This window comes from Tupaia chinensis, unplaced genomic scaffold, assembly GCF_000334495.1.
Source record: "Tupaia chinensis unplaced genomic scaffold, TupChi_1.0 Scaffold138568_1, whole genome shotgun sequence".
NCBI lineage: Eukaryota > Metazoa > Chordata > Mammalia > Scandentia > Tupaiidae > Tupaia > Tupaia belangeri.
Genome location: NW_006198462.1, coordinates 911,685 through 933,598, shown reverse-complemented (window position 1 = coordinate 933,598; position 21,914 = coordinate 911,685). Strand labels below are relative to the sequence as shown.

At 36.7% G+C, this 21,914-nt stretch overlaps 1 protein-coding gene and 1 pseudogene across 1 annotated transcript in view; both read left to right on the top strand.

The window, feature by feature from the left end:
• Positions 1-21,914, top strand: part of CUNH8orf88 (chromosome unknown C8orf88 homolog) — a 43,038-nt gene continuing 21,124 nt past the window's right edge. Inside the window, exons 1-3 of the mRNA XM_014592776.2 lie at positions 1-54; positions 7,725-7,823; positions 10,020-10,093. Of these exons, the coding sequence (XP_014448262.1) occupies positions 7,751-7,823; positions 10,020-10,093 (147 nt within the window). The 5' untranslated portion in view covers positions 1-54; positions 7,725-7,750. The remainder of the gene's footprint in view (positions 55-7,724; positions 7,824-10,019; positions 10,094-21,914) is intronic.
• Positions 17,248-20,933, top strand: LOC114004543 (prostaglandin E synthase 3 pseudogene; annotated as a pseudogene).

The window sequence follows — 21,914 nt, the reverse complement described above, 5'->3', positions numbered from 1 at the left end:
CTGGGCTGAGCGCGGCGACGCAGCGGCCCCGGACTTCCCGTGGATCCTGAGGCGGTAGGTAACTTGTGCGGAAGGAAGAACGAACCGCACCGAGGACAAGCCGGCCCGGCGGGGCGGGGAGGGAGGTGGGCGCGGAAAGTTGAGGGAGGGAGAAGCCCTGGGCTGACAGGACCCCGCGCTCAGCGACGGCCCCCAGGCGTCCCCAGGCGGGTGACGGTGGGCTGCGGGCGGGGGCGGGCCCGGGAAGGAAGGCGTCCAAGGGTGGGGAACTCCCACCAGGGCCAGGGCTAAGCGGCGCTGCAGACGACGGCCAAACCTGCCACCGCGCAGAAACGCAGATGCGGGGAGGACGCGGCGCCGCTGTCTCTGGTCCGACTTCGGTGCGAGGCGGCCTTAGCCTGGCGACACTATTCTCCAGTCCCTGTGGCAAAAGTGATTTAATTGCTGGTATTTTGGCAAAGTTGCAGAAAAGGGCGGTTACATTACTTAGAATTACCACGAACACCCATTTGTCCGCACAGTTTTATCCCGTCTAAAGATACCTTACACAGTGATAGTATTGCAAAACGCTTCAAATAAAGGGGAAAAAAAATCCTATTTTTGGTAGTTATAAAGAAATGTGAAATGAAAAATATACTGGGACTCATGGGACTCTTGGCTTATAGTTTTTTAAATTTTATTTTAATTATTCCTGAATAGATACAACTGGATTTGTAGAGTGTGCGTCTTCTATCACCTGATTGGTTTATCTCTTGCTCTCCTGTAGTTCCTTATGTTATTTTTCATCTATCATTTTATCAGTATAGGTATTTTACTTATAAGCAACATTTGGTCCCAAGGAATCCTAACTTTATAAAAGTAATATTTTGGAAATTGGAAATTAAGGTTATTCTATCTGGTTATCAAATGAGAAGCATAACACAAGGTAAATGGAAATATGGTCTTTTTATTGACCATTTAATTTTATATGATCTTATTTCTAAATTGTAGCAGAATCATCAATTCTTTGAAAAGTCTAGGGTTTAAATTGGAGATTTTAGATAGAGTACTCAGTTTCTAAACAGAGCATATTTCTTATATTGTGACATGATTAGTGTGATAGGATAATATGTTCACAGAATGAAGAAAACATTGTAATTTCATATTTTAATATTCTAAGTAAAACTGTAAATTGAGGTAATGGAAATTATTAGCACGTGCCAGTTTATTCAACAGGGCTTTATGCAGGACCTTCTTATGGGCAATATTAAGCTATATATGCAATGGGCACATGGGATAGTGAATAGTAAGATGTCTTTCTTTTACTTACCAAACATTTTAGAGACAAGGGAATGTTGTAGTCAAGTCCTTAGTTCTAACACTTGTTAGCCGTGAGAATGTCTCTTATTTTTCCAAGCCTCAGGTTTCTCATCTGTATAGTGGGACTAACAATGACTTTCTCCTATAGTTAATATATAGCTCAAAGTTAAATGAGGTAATATATGTAAGACATTTTGCATGTAGTAAAATCTTTAAAAATGTGCTGCCTACCTACCTACTGGCTCAGATGTAATGGCATGGACTGTTAAGACACTATGCTCTGCAAGCTAAGATCACACAGGGGGCCCAGGGTCCAGTTCTCAGTCCAGCTAACAACTGAGTGTAGTGGCATGCACCTGTAGTCCCAGCAGCCAGGGGTGACTATTAGAAGAATTGCAACAAGGCAAGATCATTGTTTTTTGTTGTTTTAAAGAATATCATATGCTAGGTAATAACACTGTGTCCAAATTAGATCAGTATATGTGCTTATTCTCCCAATTGTATAAATATTCCAGAAAATTCTAGGTTACTTTGTAGTTTCAAAAGTGATGGAGCCTGAGTGTTCATAAGCATTTTAATAAAAAAAAAAGGAATGTAAGATATAGTTAGTATTGCCATATGTGAAATAGTTACTAAGATTTAGTTTTCCTGGGGACCAGCAGTTAGCGTAATGGCTAAGTCGCTGGACTCCCATGTAGTCGACTGCAGTTCGAGTCCCGGACTCGGTGGCTTAAACTAATGCTGGGCGTGTGTGTGTGTGTGCCCAGGATCCTGAGAGGAGAATGGAGGAGAAGGGATTGCGGCGTGGCCATCCCCCCTGGGGAGTGATTTCTCGCTTTCTAGCTCTCTGTGTCTCTTTCTCTCTGTCTGGCGAGCGTACGTGCCCTGTAGTAAAAAACTCTCCACCCCAAAAAAAAAAAAAAAAAAGATTTAGTTTTCCTGACTTACAGACATCTTGAAAATGACATGTTAAATATGCATGAACTTGAAAAAGAACCCTTTATTCAGTAAACATTTCTCAGCATGTGTGTATTAGTAACGTGAATATTTTTGAGATATTGGATCAAAATGTCCTTTAAAAAATTGGTACCACAAAACTGTATGTTTACATTTTAAAAGACAGCTTTTTATTTTTTTATGTTTTGCTCTAGGGTGTATAAGCTCGCCAGAGAGAGACAGAGAGAGAAAGTAAGAAATCACCCTGCAGGGGACTGTAATCCCTTCTCTCCACATATCAGCCAGTGATTTTTTTTTGAGAGGTTTTTGCTATAGGGCACATGTGCTTGCTGAGGTTACAGAGACAGAAAGCAAGAAATCATCTCCGGGGAGGGGGTGGTGGTGGGGGGGATGGCCACACTACAATTCCTTCTCCTCCATTTTCCTCTCAGGATCTTGGGGATGCATGGTCACGCTCCTGCTGTGTGTGTTTTAAGTCGCCAGGTCTTGAAATCATACTGCAGTCATCCATGTGGGAGTCCAGTGATGTAACCATTATGCTATCTGCTGATCTCCAGCCAGTGATTCACAAGCCTCAGGGTTGGGGAGTGGAACTATGTTCCATCATTTGGGAGTCCAGCGCCTTAACTGCCACACCACCTTCTGGTCCCTTAAAGACAACTTTATAGGAGCCAGCAGGTGGTTTGGCATATGGTGGTTATGGCACTGGACTCTTATATGTCCAGCCCCAGTTGGCTCAAATCCTGGACCTGGTGGCTTCAAAATCACACTGGGCATGTGTGAGTGCGTGCCCCAAATCCCAGGAGAATGAAGGAGAAGGGATTGCAGCATGTTTATCCCCCTGTGGGGTTATTTCTCACTTTCCCTCTCATTGTCTCTCTCTGGGTCTTTCTCTGGTGAGTGCATATGCCCTATGTCAAAAACCTAGGGAAAAAAAAAAAGACAACTTTATGATAGACCCATTACTTGCTTTGCAATGTTATATGTTGGATTGTTTCTTTTGCAATTCTTGTTCTTTGTAACAGTTGAAATAATAAATACCTACTTCAGGTAGTTATCAGTATCTTCAAGGGAAACTTTCTGAGCTTGACATTTTGTGATTGAGGAAGACATTAGACTTTAACACTGAAGTTATTTTGTATACTGACTTTGTAGTTGGGGTAAGTTATTATTTTTAACTAAACCAAGAGCTAGGTTTTGGTTTATGGAATTCTGTCTTGATTGTAATCCCATGGTTCAGTTTTACAGTAATGGTTACTTTTTGTTATACTTAGCCTTTTCCTTTAATAACATGGTAATATGTAGTATGCATTGTAATTCTAAATGCATTCTCTATGATGTCAGTATTCCCATGTAGGCATAGTTTACTTTAAAAAAAAACACACATATTGAACAGAGTAGTGTATAGCACCATCTGCTTTAATTTTCTTAACTGATGAGGATTTATATCTGCATAGCTCTTGCTATATTTTTCCTACTACAAATTGAAGGGTAGGTAGTACTAAAAAGAGCTTTTATTTTTTGTTTATTTATTTGTATTGAAAAATTATGTAACAGAGTTCTGTAACTCCCAACTCTTGAAAATCCCTAGTTTGAATACTGTGGATTTGCCTTGCTCAGCAACTAGAAAGGACTTTACAACCTACAACTCAATTTCAGCTGAGCAATGAAAAACAAGGAAGTGTTTGCCAAAGTACTCTATTCTATTGTATTCTGATTCACTAGTTTTATATGGGAAACAGGATGGAAAGTTACTACATGCTAGCATTAGGGTCCTAATTAAATTGCTAGAATAAGCGTTTAATAACAAGGCATTATACCATATATTAGAATGCTTTGGGGTCCTTATTTTAAGTAGTCCCTTCTGCATAGAAAATTTAATAAATATTTGTTTGAAGTACTTTTTGCTGCCTGTACTTGTATCTTTTTTGCTTCCTGCTACATCAAAAACATATTTTCTTTTTTCTTGTTTTTTTTTTGAGAGGTTTTTGCTATAGGGCACATGCACTCGCTAGAAAGACAGAGAGAGACAGAGAGACAGAGTGAGAAATCCCCCCCCCCCCCACCCAGGGGCGATGGCCACCCCGCCATCCCATCTCCTCCATTCTCCTCTCGGGATCTTGGGCACACACGCATACACGCCTGGTGTGAGTTTAAGCCACTGGGTCCAGGACTCGAACTGCAGTTGATTGCATGGGAGTCTAGCGACATAGCCATTACACTAAGTGCTGGTCCCATCAAAAACATATTTTCAACCAATACAGATAAACATTAGTTTTGTTCAGAAAATTGTTAGTAGCCATGTTGAAATACTAGTTAACTAGTTAATACCTAAACCTAGGAAGATTTTAACTGGGAATGTTGACTGGTTTATCTCTTAAGTTTAGAAAAATAGCTACTCTTTTCCTCTTAGTTACCATTGTTTATTTATAAGTTTGTGATTTTTAAAAAAAAATATTTTATTTAACTTATTTATTTATTTATTTATTTTTAAATTTGACCAGAGAGGAACAGAGCAAGAGAGCAAGGAGCAGGGAGAGAGAGAGAGAGAGGGAAAGTGAGCAAGCAAGCCACCATGTCTAGGACGCAAACCATGGTCAGCCATGTGAGAGTCTAACATCCTTAACTTTACATCACACCACTAGCCAGCCCCATAAGTTTATGATTTTAACATTTGAATTGTATATGTGCAAAGGCATTTTGAAATAGGACAAAGTATTTATTGGAACTAAAAAAGTTATTTATTATTATTATTTTAATTTTTGCTAGAGGGTGCATGTACTTGCTAGAGAGAAAGACAGACAGAGGGAAAGGGCAAGCAAGACAGCATCTCCCAGGGGGAATGGTCATGCTCCAAATCCCTCTCCTCCATCTCTCCCTCTTTTCATATTAACCTTATACTTGAGGAAACACTTACTTAGACTTGTGATTTAAAATTATATGTTTACAGTTGTTTCTGGATGAATAGGTACAAAGTCAAGTACGGTTTTACTTGCTGAGCATAAACTTTTGGATTACTGTGTCCCATGCAGGCATCAGAAGATTTCAGTTATAATAAGGAGGTACTTAAACTTTTAGTTTATTTAGTAAAACTAATTATGTTACAAGTACTAGGATATAAGGATAAATAAGGTCCAGATTTTGTAGTCTCTAACTCATATTCTAATCAAATGGATATGTCATATATTTACTATGATTTATTTTAGAAAAACCGATAGACAGTTAAGTAGATGCCAGTAGAGATGTACATGGGAAAGAGGAATTATTATTGTTTAACTGTTCATTAGTAACTATAGAACATCATGTAAACTGTTTTATTTAATATTTTCTATTGAACATAAAGATATTTTCTAAGGAATTAGTAAGCACCTGATTGACTTGAACGATAAATAGCTATTTGGAAGAAGAGTAGTTGGGAGAGTGAGGGAATTCTTGACAGAGTGCCTGAATATCTAGATATATGGTGAAAAAAAAAAAAACATTAGTTCCACAATGTATTGAGCAATCACTGTGTAGTAGATTCTGTGCTAGATACTAGAGATTTAACTTAATGATAGAACTGTCATTTATTTAATATTAAGGTAATAGTTAATTGCAACTAGTGCAATAAATATCTTGTTAGAAGAGAATTCAAGTATGCTTTTTGAGCATGTACAAAGGTTACTTAACCAGAACTTGGGCAGTTCTACCTGGGTGTGAGGTGGAAGGAAACGATGGGGCTAGTTAGATTGTAGCATACTGATGAGAAGCATGAGTATGGGCATATTCATCATTTCCTTACCTTGGACTAATTAATTACCTTACTTCTTTAAGCCTTATTTGTAAAATTAGGATAATAATGGTTAATGTTTATTGAACTCGTGTTATGTACCATGTCTTGTGCTAAGTGCTTTATTTAGATTATCTTTTGTCTTCATATCACCTAAGAGGTAAAAGCAAGTGTTTTTCATTCAGTTATATACTAGTTTGTAGATCCATGACATGAGCCCAGGTATGCTGACTTGAAAACTGAGCTGGAGCTATTAATAATGCCTAATTTATAGAGTTGTTCTGAATAACATAATGTAGGTAACTAGTTTACTATGTACAATCCGTACTATGTATGGATACTGGTTCCTATTTTAATTATAATGGTCAAAGAGATGATGAGGAACTGGAGTTTTTTAAACAGAGTATTTAAAGAGATAATGTGTCTAGCATGGAAGGAAATCAATTATAGTGTAGTTTTATATTCTCTAAATATCATGCTGTGGATATATTATTGGTGTCCCAATAACTATTTAAAAGGTGATCAAAAAATTAAGAACTAGTATAAAATTAAAACAATAGTGGTGGGAATGAAGAAATTAGATTTGCGATATATTTTGAAAGTGGACTGGACAGGAGTTAGAGACTAATTATAGAGTGAGTTTTGTAACTTAGATTGCCAAATTGAAGATGTCTTTAACTAGGAATGGTCTGAGGGAGTTGATGGTCACTTTAAAGAATATAGTAGGAACATCTTAGGGGTCAAAGTAAGTAATTGGATTTGAATATGTTAAATTTGAGGTGTCTGTGATAGAGAAGCTGAAATAACATTAGGCAATTGGGAAAATGTAGCTGGAATTTAAAAGAGAAGTAGATGCTGGATTTAAGAATTAGAGCAAACATCACTTAATAGACAAAAATGAAAGCTATCTATTTATAATAATGTATATGGTAATGTCTTTCACTTGACTAATATGCACCACATTCATGCTGGGAAAACCATGTTGTAAGATATAAAGATGTGCAGTGATTAACTAGAAATAAAAAAGGAAAAAAAAAAGAATTAGGGCACATTTATAATGTGGATAGGTAGAATAGATGAAGTTAGCAAAGAAGACTAAAACCAAATTTGAGATAATTCCCTTGCATTTATCTGGAGAACAGAAGAAGAAATCAGCTGAGGAAGTTAGAAGAGGCAATTAAAGAAACAGGAAACAAACCAAAAGAATAGAGTCAAGGAAGTTAAGGGAGAAAAATACTTTAAAGAGAGAATGTTCACAGCTAGTGGGTGGCATAGAGGTTAAGGCAACAACTGGATTCCACATGGCAAACTGCATAGTTTGAGTATTGGATCCAGTGGCTTGAAAAACACACTGGGCATTTGTGCTCAAAATCTTGAGAGGACAATGGAGGAGAAGGGACTGTGGTATGGGTGATATGTCACTTTCTCTCTTTCTCTCTCTCTGAGCAGAGCACATGTCCTGTAGCAAAACTAAGGGGAAAAAAAAAAAAAAAAGAAAAAGGAAACGTTCAAGAATGATAAATGCTATAGAGAGGTCCAAGACTTTTGCATGTTATTTTAAATACTTTTCTAGTATTTGTGTTTTCCACCTTTACCTAAAAATGGATATCTTCAAATGACTGTTGTGGTTATTTGTATACATGTAAAGCATCTTGATTATCTTGTCTAAAAGATAAAAATGTATTTTTTTCCCTTGAAGTATGGAACCTCAAGGTCTCTGTCACAATGGAAACCAAAAAATTGATTGGTAAAACGCTTCAACCAGCAAGGCCTGTTCGTCATCTGGCTTCTCCACCAGGTGAATAATACAGTGTACAGTTCTGTAAATATTAATGGCTAGTTTGTATTTGAAAAGTTAAATAATATATAAAGTAATTGTTTGAGAGATATATTTAAAGAAATAATGAAAAGGAATGATTTCCCCTGTTTCAAGAGTTTACATGTACTGTCTTGGTAAAAGATATTAATAATCTAACGTCCATAGTCTACCAGATTAACAGAGTTAGGAAACTAGTCCTTGATTGAAAGTAACTTTGTGTTTTTTCATGTTTGATTTTCACAGTTAATTGACCTCTGGTAAGAGTGATAATCCTAATATGAAATGTACCCTATGATTATAATCACTGCAGAGCAATCATGTTGGAGAGAGAGCTGATCTTTTAAAAATACATATCTATATGCAAAAAAAAAATTGGCACAAAATAGCGCTTACATATTCTTTATTGCTTCTGTCTTACTTTTACTCTGAAGGAGATTAGAGCTATATTTAAGCTGGAAAATACCTTATTTCAGAAATCTAAACAAAATTCTAAACTGTTTTCCTCTTTTCCATGAAACTACTTTTTTGAACCAATTTTTGAAATAAATTGGGATATTAACATTTTTATTCTATGTATTACTTGTTACCAGAATGGGGTGTGTGCATGATATAACCAATTCCTGTCACCTATTTGCCTTACTACATTTGGTTACTACAAGGTTTTTTCTGCTTTGGTCATGTTTTCTTCAATGTGGTTGTGACTTAGGTTGGACAATTGAAATTAATGGATCTTCCTGGACCACAATTTAGCAATGCTGATACTATTTCTTTCTAGTATACTGGAAGCAGGTTTATTTATTATTTAACCTTTGTAGTATATAATTCTGTAGGGTCAAGTCTCAGATTTTATACTAAAGGAAAGAATGTAAAGCCATTGACAACAGCTCTTTTCTGTGATCAGTCTTTTCCATCACACTTACCTCTCTTCATTTTCATAGACCAAGGTGTTTTGTTTTTTAAATAGGTGATTAATTAAAAAAAAACTTAAAATAGAGCATGTGCACACACACCTGAGAGTGAGAGAAGTGAACACCCTCCATAGAGTGGTCAGAACATGATCTTCCTCCAGTTCTCCAGCCTTTTGGACCTTGGGCACTTGTACATATTTCCAGTGTGTTTCAGGCTGACTAGGCTGGGGACTGGAACTATAGTCATTATGTGTGATATAGCTTCTCTTGAGCAGTGTATTACCACTGCACCACAAAGCTGTCTCATGAAGATCCAGTTTTTCATTGATACCTTTCCTCCAAGGCAGTTATATGGATGAATGGAAAGAGACACAAGTGAGTTGGTAGCCTTAATCTCTCATTTAATTATTAGCTTGTTGGAAAAGTCATGATATGTTTTCTGTTTTTCAGTCCAAAAATTCATCATGACTTTTCTGACAGCTCAATATAATCCTCTTAAGAGCCAGATAGGGGAATAGGGGGTTATTAGAAAAGTTTAACAGATGGTCTGTGATGCCCTTAGATGTTCGGGGCTGCACGCGTGCTACACTGACTGACTCGGCATACAAAAAAAAAGAAAGAAAGAAAGAAAAGTTTAATAGATCAAAAGTTAACTTTGGCCTTGAAAAAAAAAATCACCTCCCGGGGGGATAGCCATGCCACAATCCCTTCTCCATTCTACCAGGATCTTAGGCACGCATGGGCATGATTTTAAAGTCATTGGGTCGGGGACTCAAACTGCGGTCAGCTATATGGGAATCCAGTGACATAACTACTACACCATCTGTTGTTCCCAACTTTGGCCTGTATTAATACACTTTTATACTTGCTGGACAACTTGTATCATCAAAGGATATCTTAAATTTAGTGAAGATTGAGATTGAATTAGTTTTTCTAGTGAGTCTTTCCTGATACCCTAAAACCCATTATTTTTTCCCTAGTACTTTCTCTAAATCTCTGATATAACATATTGTATATCAGATTATATTGTAATAATTTTCTATGAGCTTGTATTTTAAATTACACTGTAAACTCTTTTATTACTAAACTCTTTTCATGCTCATATACCTACCCCCCAACACAAAGATTGATACATCATAGGATTGAATAAATGAACTATGAGAAAACATTTCAGAAACAGTGCCAGGAATAACCTGGGCACATAAGCTTTTTAGTTGATGTCATATCATTTATCAAAGCCATAAATATTCCTTTTTTTCTCTAACAGGAGCAGTGTTCCCTTTCAACTTTCAAAGTGAATATCCATGCAACACTCAGTGCTTACAAAGTGGAGTTAGCAGAGTAAGTCCTAGAAATTGTAATAAAATGAAGCCTCACAGACTGAAAAGTAACATTTTTATATATTTTTAAATTTTGATTTCTTTTATACATTGAATCACATGTGGCACTTAGTTTGCAAAGTGAATATTCCAATATGTATACATTTCTCCCCAGTCCAGTTGAGAATACTATATAGATGTTATCTTCAACAGATAACAACCCACTTCTTTGTCCCATAAATGCATTTCCTCTCTATTTTTCTCCTTAATGTCTTTCCTCAGACTCTTCTTCACCTACCCTTTTCCCACACTGTATTTGGTATTTATAACCATTTTCTATGTTTCTATATCTTCTAGTCATTCAGTTTCAGCCAAAGAGTGAGGACACTCAGTATATATTAAGTGGAGACATACAGTGTCTCTCTTTCATAGCCTGGCTTACTTCACTCAGCAGTAAATCTTCTATATTCATCAACTTTCTGTCAAAAGCTAGGGTCTTGGGAACCAGCAGTTAGCGTAATGGCTATGTCGCTGGACTCCCACGTAGTCGACTGCGGTTTGTGTCCCGGACCTGGTGGCTTAAAACTCACGCCGGGCGCGTGTGCGTGTGTGCCCAAGATCCCGAGAGGAGAATGGAGGAGAAGGGATTGCGGCGTGACCATCCCCCCTGGGGGGGTGATTTCTCGCTTTCTGTCTCTATGTCTCTCTCTGTCTGTCTGGCGAGCGCACGCACCCTACAGTGAAAATCTCTCCAAAAAAAAAAAAAAAAAGCTAGGGTCTTGTTCTTTTATGATTAAGTAGTATTCCATAGAGTATATGTGCCACACTTTTTCAAACCATTCCTCTGTTTGTAGGCATTTAGGTTGGTTCTATGTCTTAACAATTGTGAATAATGCTGCAATAAACATTGATGTGCAAGCACTTTTCTGACTAAGGACTCTACTGGTCTTTGTGTAGATACCAAGGAGTGGGATTGTTGGATCATATAGAAGTTCCATCTGTAGATCTTTGAGGAATCCCCATATTGTTTTCTATAGTGGCTGGACCAATTTACATTCCCACCAGCAGTGTAGGAGAGTTCCCTTTCACCATACCACACCAGCATTTACCTTATTTATTTATTTATTTATTTTTAATCATAGTCATTCTGACTGGGGTTAGGTGGTATCTCGCTGTGGTTTCGATCTGCAGCTCCTTTATAATGAGGGATGTTAAACATTTTTTCATATGCCTTTTGGCTATTCATATGTCTTCCTCAGAAAGTGGTTTTTCAACTCATTCTTCCATCTTTTAATTGGGTTGCTCATCGTTTTTTGGGAAAGCTGCTTGAGTTCCTTGTGTATTCTTGTTATCAGTCCCTTATCTGATGCATAGTTTACAAAAATATTTTCCCATTATGAGGGCTGTCAGTTCACTCTAATTACTGTGTCTTTTGCCATGCAGAAACTTCTTAATCTGATGTAATCTCATTTGTCTATTTTTGGGATTATTGACTGTGCTTTGGGGGTCTTATATAAGAAGTCTTTGTCCACCCCAGTGTCTCCCAGTGTTTCCCCAGTTTTTTCCAGCATTATTTTTTATAGTTTGCGGTCTTAGATTTAGATCTTTGATCCACTTTGAGTTGATTTTTGTCAATAGTGAGAGCTTGGGGTTCAGATTCATTTTTTTTGCAGGTGGATATCCAATTTTTCCACACCATTTGCTAAAGAGGTTTTCCTTCTCTCACTGGATTGACTGGTACCCTATTTCACAAATCAGTTGACTGTTTGGGAGTTTATTCCTGGGGTCTCTATTCTGTTCCACTAGTCTACCTGTCTGTTTCTGTGCCAATAGCATGCTGTTGTGATTGTCACAGCTTCATAGTATATTTTTGGTTCAGGGAGGGAAATGCAACCCACTCCACTATTCTTGTGCAGGATTGCTTTGGCAATATGAGGTCTTTTATGATTCCAGATGAATTCTATGATTGTCTTTTCGAGATCTGTGAAGAATGTCTCTGGTACTTTGATTAGGATTGTGTTAAATATTTAGATTAATTTGAGTAGAATTGCCATTTTGATTTTATTAATTCTTCCAATCCAAGAACGTGGGATGTCCTTCCACTTTTTTTGATGTCATTTTTAATTTTTTTTTTTAAGCTTCTCATACTTTTCCTTGTGGGAGGTATTTAACTTCTTTGGTTAGATTTATTCATAGGTATCTTATATGAAAAGTAACATTTTTAAAATTGCCATTACCTGCCTGGTACTTATGCTAAGTGTCTTTATCTAGGCAACAGATTTATATATTTTCTAAAAAGTTACAATATATTCCAAGCATGTATCAAAGGAAGCATAATACCCCCTGTACCTGTCATCCAGCCATCTTAAATCTGAATAATTTGCTATATTTGATTTTTGTTAATTTTAAAGGAAAAAGCCCAACAGATATAGTTAAAAACTTCTTGAATATTCATCCACTATCCCATTTCAGCCTTCCTAGGGATAATTACTGGATTATCAGAAAAGTCATGATGCATTTTTGCATAGAAAAAAATGTCATGAGTTTTTCAATGACTCAATGTCATTGATATTTTTATGAATGTATTTGGACATTTGCTGCAATAAATAGAATTGTTTTAGTTGTTTTGTGGTTTTATATTAATAGTATACATATTTTAGACATATTTTATATTAATGTTTATATTTTAACATTTTAAATTTTTTGAGCTGCTTTATAGCCTAGTGGTTAAGGGAGCCAAATATCGTCTGGCAGACTGTTGTTCAAATCCCAGCCTTGCAGCTTGAAAAACATGCTGGGTGCACGTGTATGTGAACCAAAAATCTTGATGGGATAGAGAAATGAAAGAGAAGTGATAATGTGTCTCTGCCTCACTAGGGATGGGCGGGGTACCTTCTCCCTGTCTCTTTCTCTGTCCCTCTCTGGTAAATGCACATCCTTCTGGGACTTAAACTTTTTTTTTTTTTTTTTAATAGCCACAAAGTACTTACCTTAGCATTAAATCTTCCATATTTTTCCACTTTTTATAAAATGCCAGGATCTCATTTTTTTATGGCTGAGTATTACTCCATAGTGTATGTGTGCCATGGTCTTGCAATACATTCATCTGTTCATGGACATTTGGGTTGATTCCATGTCTTAGCACTTGTGAATAATACCACAATAAACATGGATGTGCAAGTGTTTTTCTGACTGAATGATTTACTATCCTTTGGGCAGATACCCAGGAGTGTAATTGCTGGATCATACGGTAGTTCTATTTGTAGGTCTTGAAGGAACCTCCATATTGTCCTCTACAGTGGTTGTACTAATCTATATTTCCATTAACAGTGCAGGAGAGTTTTTCCACAGCCTTGCCAGCACTTATCATTTAAATTTTTTTTTTTTAATCTTAGCTGTTCTGACTGGGATTAGATCATATCTCATTGTTTTGATGTATATCTCCCTTAAGATAAGGGATTTTAAGCATTTTTCATATACTTTTTGGCTGTTCCTATGTCTTCCTTAGAGAGTTGTTTATTTTTTTGTGGGTAAATGGTTTATGTTTGCTATGTATTTTGGTTATCAGTCCCTGATCTGAGGGAGTGTTTGCAAATATATTCTCTCACTTTGAGGGTTGTTTCTTCACTCCAATTTTTGTTTGTTTTGCTGTGCAGAGGCATTGTATGCCCCCACTTAATATATATCAAAATGTCTGCACTTTATGTCAGAAACTGAAAGATTGGAAGGTATAAAAGCATGGAGAGCAATGGTGATACTAGAGATAGTCAGGAGGAGGGTGGGAAGTGGGAGAGCATGAGAGGGAGGGAATCAAGGGGAAGAAGGAGGAAGCAAAACTAAGAGACACAAAAGTGGAAAGTATCTGCTGATGATAAATGTGTATGGCAGTAACTTTGACTGGACTAATATACAGTGTATTAATGCTGAGAAAACTCATTTTGTATATTGTAATGATATACAGTGATTAAATGTAAAAAACATTTTAAAAGTCATAAAATATAAAATTCAAAATGTATAAAATGGCATTTAGTGAAAAGTTAATTTCAATCATTATCCTTCAATAATCCATTTCCTATAAACGAAAGTAACTGTTGTATCAGCTTTTTAAATAGATAATTCTAGGAATAACCTGTACAAATGTAGGTATATTCATAAATGGAAAACTAGCAGCCTTATCATAAATAAAGCCATTCTGTTTGTGCTGATACAGAAAAATCCTATAATATAAGTGAATATGCCACATTTTTCATTCCACTTTCTGTTGCTGGGCATTTTTCCTGTTAAGAAATACTGCAATGACTACTCACCTATATTTTTAATTTTTTACATATTTGAGAGGTTATCTGTAGAATTAAACTGGAGTAGAAGTACTATACTAAAATATCCTTATTTTCAACTGTATTAGATATTACTAAATTACTCTCCAAAATGATTTGTATTAGTAGTACCTGAGGACTCTGATTTTTCTTTTTTCTTTTTTGAGAGTTTTGCTATAGGGCGTGTGCACTTGGCAGCAAGACAGAGAGAGACAGAAAGCAAGAAACTACCCCACCCCCTGGGGGAGGGGGGATGGTCATGATGCAATCCCTTCTCCTCCATTCTCCTCTGGGAATCTTGGGCACGCATGCACATGTACCCAGCATGAGTTTAAGCCACTGGGTCTGGGACTCAACTGCAGTGGACTACATGAGAGTCCAGTAGCATAGCCATTATGCTAACTGCTGGTCCTGAGGGTTCCAATTTTTCTACATCATACTTTATTGTCAGACTTGAATGTTTTTTCTCTTGTCCAATAGGTGAGATATCTTTTTGTTGTTTTCGATTATATGTCACTTGTGAAGTGGAGCATCTTTTCATATGTTTAGGTTGGCCATTTGCATTTTGTGAATTGCCATTTCATATCATTCGCCCATTTTTCTTGAGTTGGATCACTCAGGTTCTCAAAGGAATCTTCATTTTTTTTCCAGATTGAGATTGAATTACTTCTTCTCGTGAAGCCTTCCTGATAACCTAAACCCTCTCTGGTTTTCTCTAGTACCATTTCTAAGTCTCTGATATCACTTTTCGTTTATCAGTTTGCATTTATCTATGCACTTGTATTTTTTTTTTAATTATTATTATTATTATTATTTTTGGAGAGATTTTTTTGCTATAGGGCACGTGCACTCGCCAGACAGACAGAGAGAGACAGAGAGATAGCAAGCGAGAAATCACCCCCCAAGGGGGATGGCCACGCTGCCCTTCTCCTCCATTCTCCTCTTGGGATCTTGGGCACGCACGCACACGCGCCTGGCGTGAGTTTAAGCCACCGGGTCTGGGACGCAAACTGCAGTCGACTACATGGGAGTCCAGCAACATAGCCATTATGCTGACTGCTGGTTCCTGCAATTGTGTTTTAAAGTAGACCATAAACCCTTATTTCTGAACTTTTCTCATGCTTCCCTAGCCTCTAACACACAGGCTTTTACAAAGTGGAGCTAGCAGATTTAAGTCTTAAAAATATAATAAAATGAAGCATATGGAATAGAAAGTAACATTTGTTAAATGACTGCTGTGTGTCATTGTGTATATTCTGGATTCTGATTATCATTATGTATACAGCAAATATTTTATTTTCTAAGAATATGGTCTATTAGAGAATAGTTTTATTATTTGTAGTGTTTTTGTTAAGCTTTAAATATTAATATAGTCATATTACCAATGTTTTTCTTTATAAAGTATTTTTTCACTTTTGTTTGTAATTTCACTTTGTATTTAATAATTCTTCCCAGGGACCAGAAAATGTCATAATGGTTATGTTACTGGGACTCCCATGTAGTCGACCGTGGTTTAAATTCTAGATTCAGCAGCTTAAAACTCACACTGAGCATGTGTGCATATGTGCCCAAAGTCCCAAGAGGAGACTGGAAGAGAAGGGATTGCTGTGTGGCCATCACCCCTGGGGGGGGGGTGATTTTTCACTTTCTGTCTCTCTCTAGCAAATGCCTGCTCCCTATAGCAAAAATCTCTCTCTAAAAAATAAAAAAGAACTCTTCCTATTCCTAAGATCAAAAGATATATTTCTATATAGTCTTACAAATACATTAAAGTTTTGCTGTCATATTTAGCTGTATAGTCTACATGAAATTGAATTTTTGTGTAGTATAAGATAGAAATCTCTATAGACTACTAATTGGAAGCATACTTCATTGAGTAATTCATGCTTTCTACACTAATTTATACTGCAATCTTTATAATACATTTTCATATAGATAGAGTCTGTATTTGGACTCTTTATTCTTTTTCTACTGATTTGTTGTGTATATATCAATAGTATGATATCATTTTTCTTAGTTTTTTTTTTCTTGCCATTAGGGTATGCACACTCACTGGAGAGAGACAGAGACAGAGAGGGAGAAAGTGAGAAATCACCCCCCAGGGTGTATGGCCATGCCTCAGTCCCTTCTCCTCCATTCTCCTCTTGGGATTTAGTGTACACACACCCTTGTACCCTATGTGAGTTTGAAGCCGTGGGGTCTGGGACTCAGACCATAGTCAGCCATATTGGAGTCCAGTGCCTTAATTACCAGGGCATCTGTTGGCCTCAATATTATGATATCTTAATTACTCTTACTTTATAATTAGTTTTCTATAGGTCAGTGAGATGTTTAGTTTTATTCATTCTAACAGCTAGCATTTCCTTAATACAACAGTAATGTTAGGGAACCAGCAGTTAGCGTAATGGCTATGTCGCTGGACTCCCACGTAGTCGACCGTGGTTCGCATCCCGGACCCGGTGGCTTAGAACTCACGCCAGGCGCGTGTGCGTGCGTGCCCAGGATCCCGAGAGGAGAATGGAGGAGAAGGGATTGCGGCGTGACCATCCCCCCTGGGGGGTGATTTCTCGCTTTCTGTCTCTATGTCTCTCTCTGTCTGTCTGGCGAGCGCATGCGCCCTATAGCGAAAATCTCTCAAAAAAAAATACAACAGTAATGTTTATATTATTTTTTAACATATTTATTTCTATTATATTTGAAGTTGTTGACCTTTTAAAAACTTTACGTGTAAAAATATGTATATAAATATTAGAAATTTTATACAGAAAAATCAAATTGTGCAATTAAATTTACTTTAAATTTACAGTATGGTCTGCTGCTTCAATTATAATGCAGAAACTACTCAGCACCTATATCAGAAATGCCATATAATAATGAAGAACAGTGGGTAAGCCCATTGCCTGGTGTTTAAGTGTTAGATTCCACATGACCAATGGCACAATAAAAGTCTCGAATCTGGTGGCTTGAAACACATATCAGGTGTTGGGACCAGCAGTTAGTGTAATGGCTATGTTGATGGACTCCCATGTAGTCGACTGCGGTTCACGTCCCCGACCTGGTGGCTTAAAACTCACGCCGGGCACGTGTGCGTGCGTGCCCAAGATCCCGAGAGGAGAGTGGAGGAGAAGGGATTGCGGCATGGCCATCCCCCCTGGGGGGTGATTTCTCACTTTTTATCTCTCTGTCCTCTGTTTCTCTCTGTCTTTCTGGCGCGTGCACGCACCCTATAGCAAAAACCTCTCCAAAAAAAAAAAAAAAAGAAAAGAAACACATATCAGGTGTGTATGTGTTTGTGTCCATAATATCAAAAGGAGGGAGATACGGGAGAGAAGGGATTGCAGCATAACCAGGCTCTATGGAAGGGTGCATTCTCTCTCTCTCTCTCTGTCTCTCTCTCTCTCTCTCCAGTTAGTGCACACACCTTCTGGCAAAATTAAAAAAAAAAAAAGGACACTTTTTGCTAATTTCATATATTTTAAACCAACTTTCTTGAAGCTTAATTTACATACAGTAAAATGAATCAGTTTGTTCAATGGAGATTGACAAATATTTATTACATGTAATAAATATCACAATGAAGATACAGAATATTTTCATATTTTCCCCAAGTGTCCTTAAAGTCCTCTACAATAATTCTCTACTCCAATTTCTATTAACCCCTACTCTTTTTTCCTGTTCCATGAAACCACTAATCTGTTTTAGAAAGCACAGATTAGTTTAAACTTCTAAAATTTTTTAAATAAAAATCATACCATATGTAATCTTAAGTATGAGTTTAAAAGAGCAGGCATAGGGGCCAGCAGGTGGTATAGTGGTTTGGGTATTGGATCGCCACATTATCAGTCACAATTTGAGTCCTGGACCTGGTGGCTTGCTTTCTTACTTTATTTCTTCCTCTTCCTCTCCTTCTCTCTCTATGGTGAGTGCATGTGCCCTATAGTAAATTTTAAAAAGTAATAATAACAATAAATAAAATTAAATAAAGAATTCTTTAATAAAAAGAATATGCATAAAGTTTTAAAGATTATTCCATGTGGTTGTATATATCAGTAGTTGGTTTCTTTTTTAAGGTAGAATAGTTCCCACTGTATAAATAAATATATAGCAGTTTACTTGTTCACATTTTCATATTTGATGGGTGTTGTGTTGTATCTAGTTTTTGGATATACTGAATATGCTGCTATATACTTGTCTATAAGTGGTTTTATGGACATTCACATGACACCCAGGAGTGGAATTTAATACTTTTTTGGGGGTAAATTTCAGATTCTACTTGTTGATTGCAAGGATATAGAAATATAATTGATTTTTGTATATTGACCTTATTATACTCACTTGATAGACCAAGTAACTTTTTGGTAGAGTCTTCTCACTATGTGGTATTATAGCAGTAATTTTATTTTTTTGTACTATAAATGCATAATACATTTGTTTTCATCTGTTAAATTTTAAATTAATCTTAGAATAAAAGAATATTATTTTACCTTAATTTATTCTATGTTCTGCACTCTTAATTTGTTTATGTAAATCTGTATTTCTGTCTGGTATTATCTTTCTGCTATATTAATAGCAAAAAACTTTAAAATACAAATATAAGAAAACTAAATAATTTGCTTTGGAATGACTCTGAAACTACTGAGGAGATTAAGAATGAAAATGTAAGATTTCTTTAAACAAATGATAATGAAAACATTACACTCCAACATCTTTGGGATATGGTGAAAGCAGCACTAACAGGAAAGTTTATAGCAATTAGTACTTAGAAGGAAAAAAAAACAGAAAAATTTCAAATAAAGTAATGATACATCTCAAGGAACTGAAAAAGAACAAGTAAAACCTAAATGAAATAGAGAACAAAGAGCAATATTAAAAAGTCAATAAAAGCTGATGGTTTTTGAGAGGATAATCAAAATTAACAAATCATCATTAAAGAAAAAAATTGTTGCAGGGTACGTATGTTCACCAGAGAGAGACAGAAAGAGAGAAAGCAAGCCACCAGGTCCAGGAATTGAGCCAGGGTGGGCCATGTGGGATTTCAGTAACTTAACCACTATGCCACCTGCTGGCTTAAACTGACAAATGATTAACTAGACTAATGAAGAAAAATAGAAAGTTGAGCCAGATTAGTAAAATTAGAAATGAATAGAGGATATTACAACTGATATCACAAAAATACATAAGATCATAACACAATACTGTAAGTGATTTTATATCAGCAAGCTGTAAAACCTGAAAGAGATGGACAAATTTCTGGACACACACAATACACTAAGATTGAACCATAAAGAAATGGAAAGCCTGAATAGCCAATAGCAAGTAAAGATATTGAAACAGTAGTACTCTTCCAAAAAAGCAAAGCCCAAGTCCACATAGCTTCACTGCTGAATTTTACAAGTCTAAAGAAGAATAATGCCAATTCTTGTCAAGCTATTTCAGAATATCTAGGTGGAGGGAATCCTTCCAAATTCATTTTGTGAATCCACCATCATCTTGATACAAAAAGAAGACAAGACACAAAAAGAAAAAAAAAAATTCCTGATCAATATGGATGTATACACCATGACCAAGTAGGATTTAACCCAGGGATGTAGGGATGGTTCAACATACTCAAAACATTGTAATGCATCACAGTAACAGAAGACAAAGATCATATGAATCATATTGACACAGAAAAGGCATTTGGTGAAATACAACATCCCTACACAAAACGCCAGAGTTTCCACCAGAAAGGAGTCATCAGCTCAGCAGCAGCCACCACCAGAGAGCCCCACCTACACATTTGTCTGTCCCTCTCCCCCATTCAGAGTGCTACCTGCTTCTACAAAGTGGTATGATCAAAAGGACTATGTCTTCATTGAATTTTGTATTGAACAAAGAAAGCTGTTAATATAAATTTTGAAAAATCCAAACTTACATTCAGTTGTCTTGAAAAAGTGATCATTTTAAACATTTAAATAAAGTTGATCTTTTTTACTGTATTGATCCAAATGATTCCAAGCATAAAGGAACAGATAGATCAATTTTATGTTTATGGAAAGGAGAATCTGGACAGTCATGATCAAAGTTAACAAAGGACGAAGTTTAATTGACTTAGTGTGGACTTCAGTAATTAGAGACTGGGAAGATGATCCAGATGAAGACATGCCTAATATTTTTTTTGGAGAGTTTTTTTTTTTTTTTAATATAGGGTGCGTGTGTTTGTCAGAAAGACAGAGACATAGAGTTAGAAAGCGAGAAATCGCCCCCCCTTCTCCCCCTCCCCGCAAAACGGGGTGGCCATGCCACAATCTCTTCTCCATTCTCCTCTCAGGATCTTGGGCATGCACGTACACATGCTCGGCGTGAGTTTAAGCCACCGGGTCTGGGACTCGAACCACAGTTGAGTACATGGGAGTTCATCGACATAGCCATTACGCTAACTGTTGGTCCCAAGACATGTCTAATTTTGATAGTTTCTCTGAGATAATGAACAAGATGGGTTGTAATAAGGATGTAGATTTACTATAAGTAGATGGAGCAGTTGATGATTCATTCACAAGACAGTGATGAAAAAAATACCAAATCTGTAGTAAAGAATGTTGTCATTATCTGGATTTTTTTTTTTTTTTGGAGAGATTTTCACTGTAGGGCGCGTGCGCTCGCCAGACAGACAGAGAGAGACATAGAGACAGAAAGCGAGAAATCACCCCCCAGGGGGGATGGTCACGCCGCAATCCCTTCTCCTCCATTCTCCTCTCGGGATCTTGGGCACGCACGCACACGCGCCCGGCGTGAGTTTTAAGCCACCGGGTCCGGGACACAAACCGCGGTCGACTACGTGGGAGTCCAGCGACATAGCCATTACACTAACTGCTGGTTCCCTCATTATCTGGATTTTGAGAAAGAAAAAAAAAAACTTCTCTGCAAGATTTCATAATTGAGAGAATTCTTGATTTGATGGCTCTAAAGGCAGATGCTGTATTTGCCTCCTTGAACCCATTTTTTTAAACCTATTTATTTTTTTAAAAGACTTCACTAAGGTTTAATAAGTAACCACAGTATGGAGCAGTTTTAAGCAGCTGAGACAACCTTATGCATGAACATTTTCCAGACTTCCATGAAGCTGTTGAGGTCCTAGGCAATTGATACAGTAGTTACAATAAAATAATTTCATCTAAGTTTTCATTACTTCATAACATAGATACTGACATGATAGGAAGCTCTCAGCTTAGGGAAATATAATACATTTTTTCATTTTAGAACATGGATTCAAGGCAGCTGAAACAAATTGGCTGATACCTTAAACTGGTAACCACCTGTTCTGGTGTATCACTAAGGATTGCTCCACTGAAGTTTAGTTTTCAAAAAATTTACTTATATTTTGAATTATCACTTACATTATTATATAATACATATAATAATGTAAGTGATAATTTGTCAGTGTTCTCAGATGATCTTAGCTAAAACTAGTGAATGCTCTAACTTAGAAGGTTTTTTTTTTTTTTTTTTTTTTTTTTTTTTGGGGGGTTTTTCGCTCTCGGGGCGCTG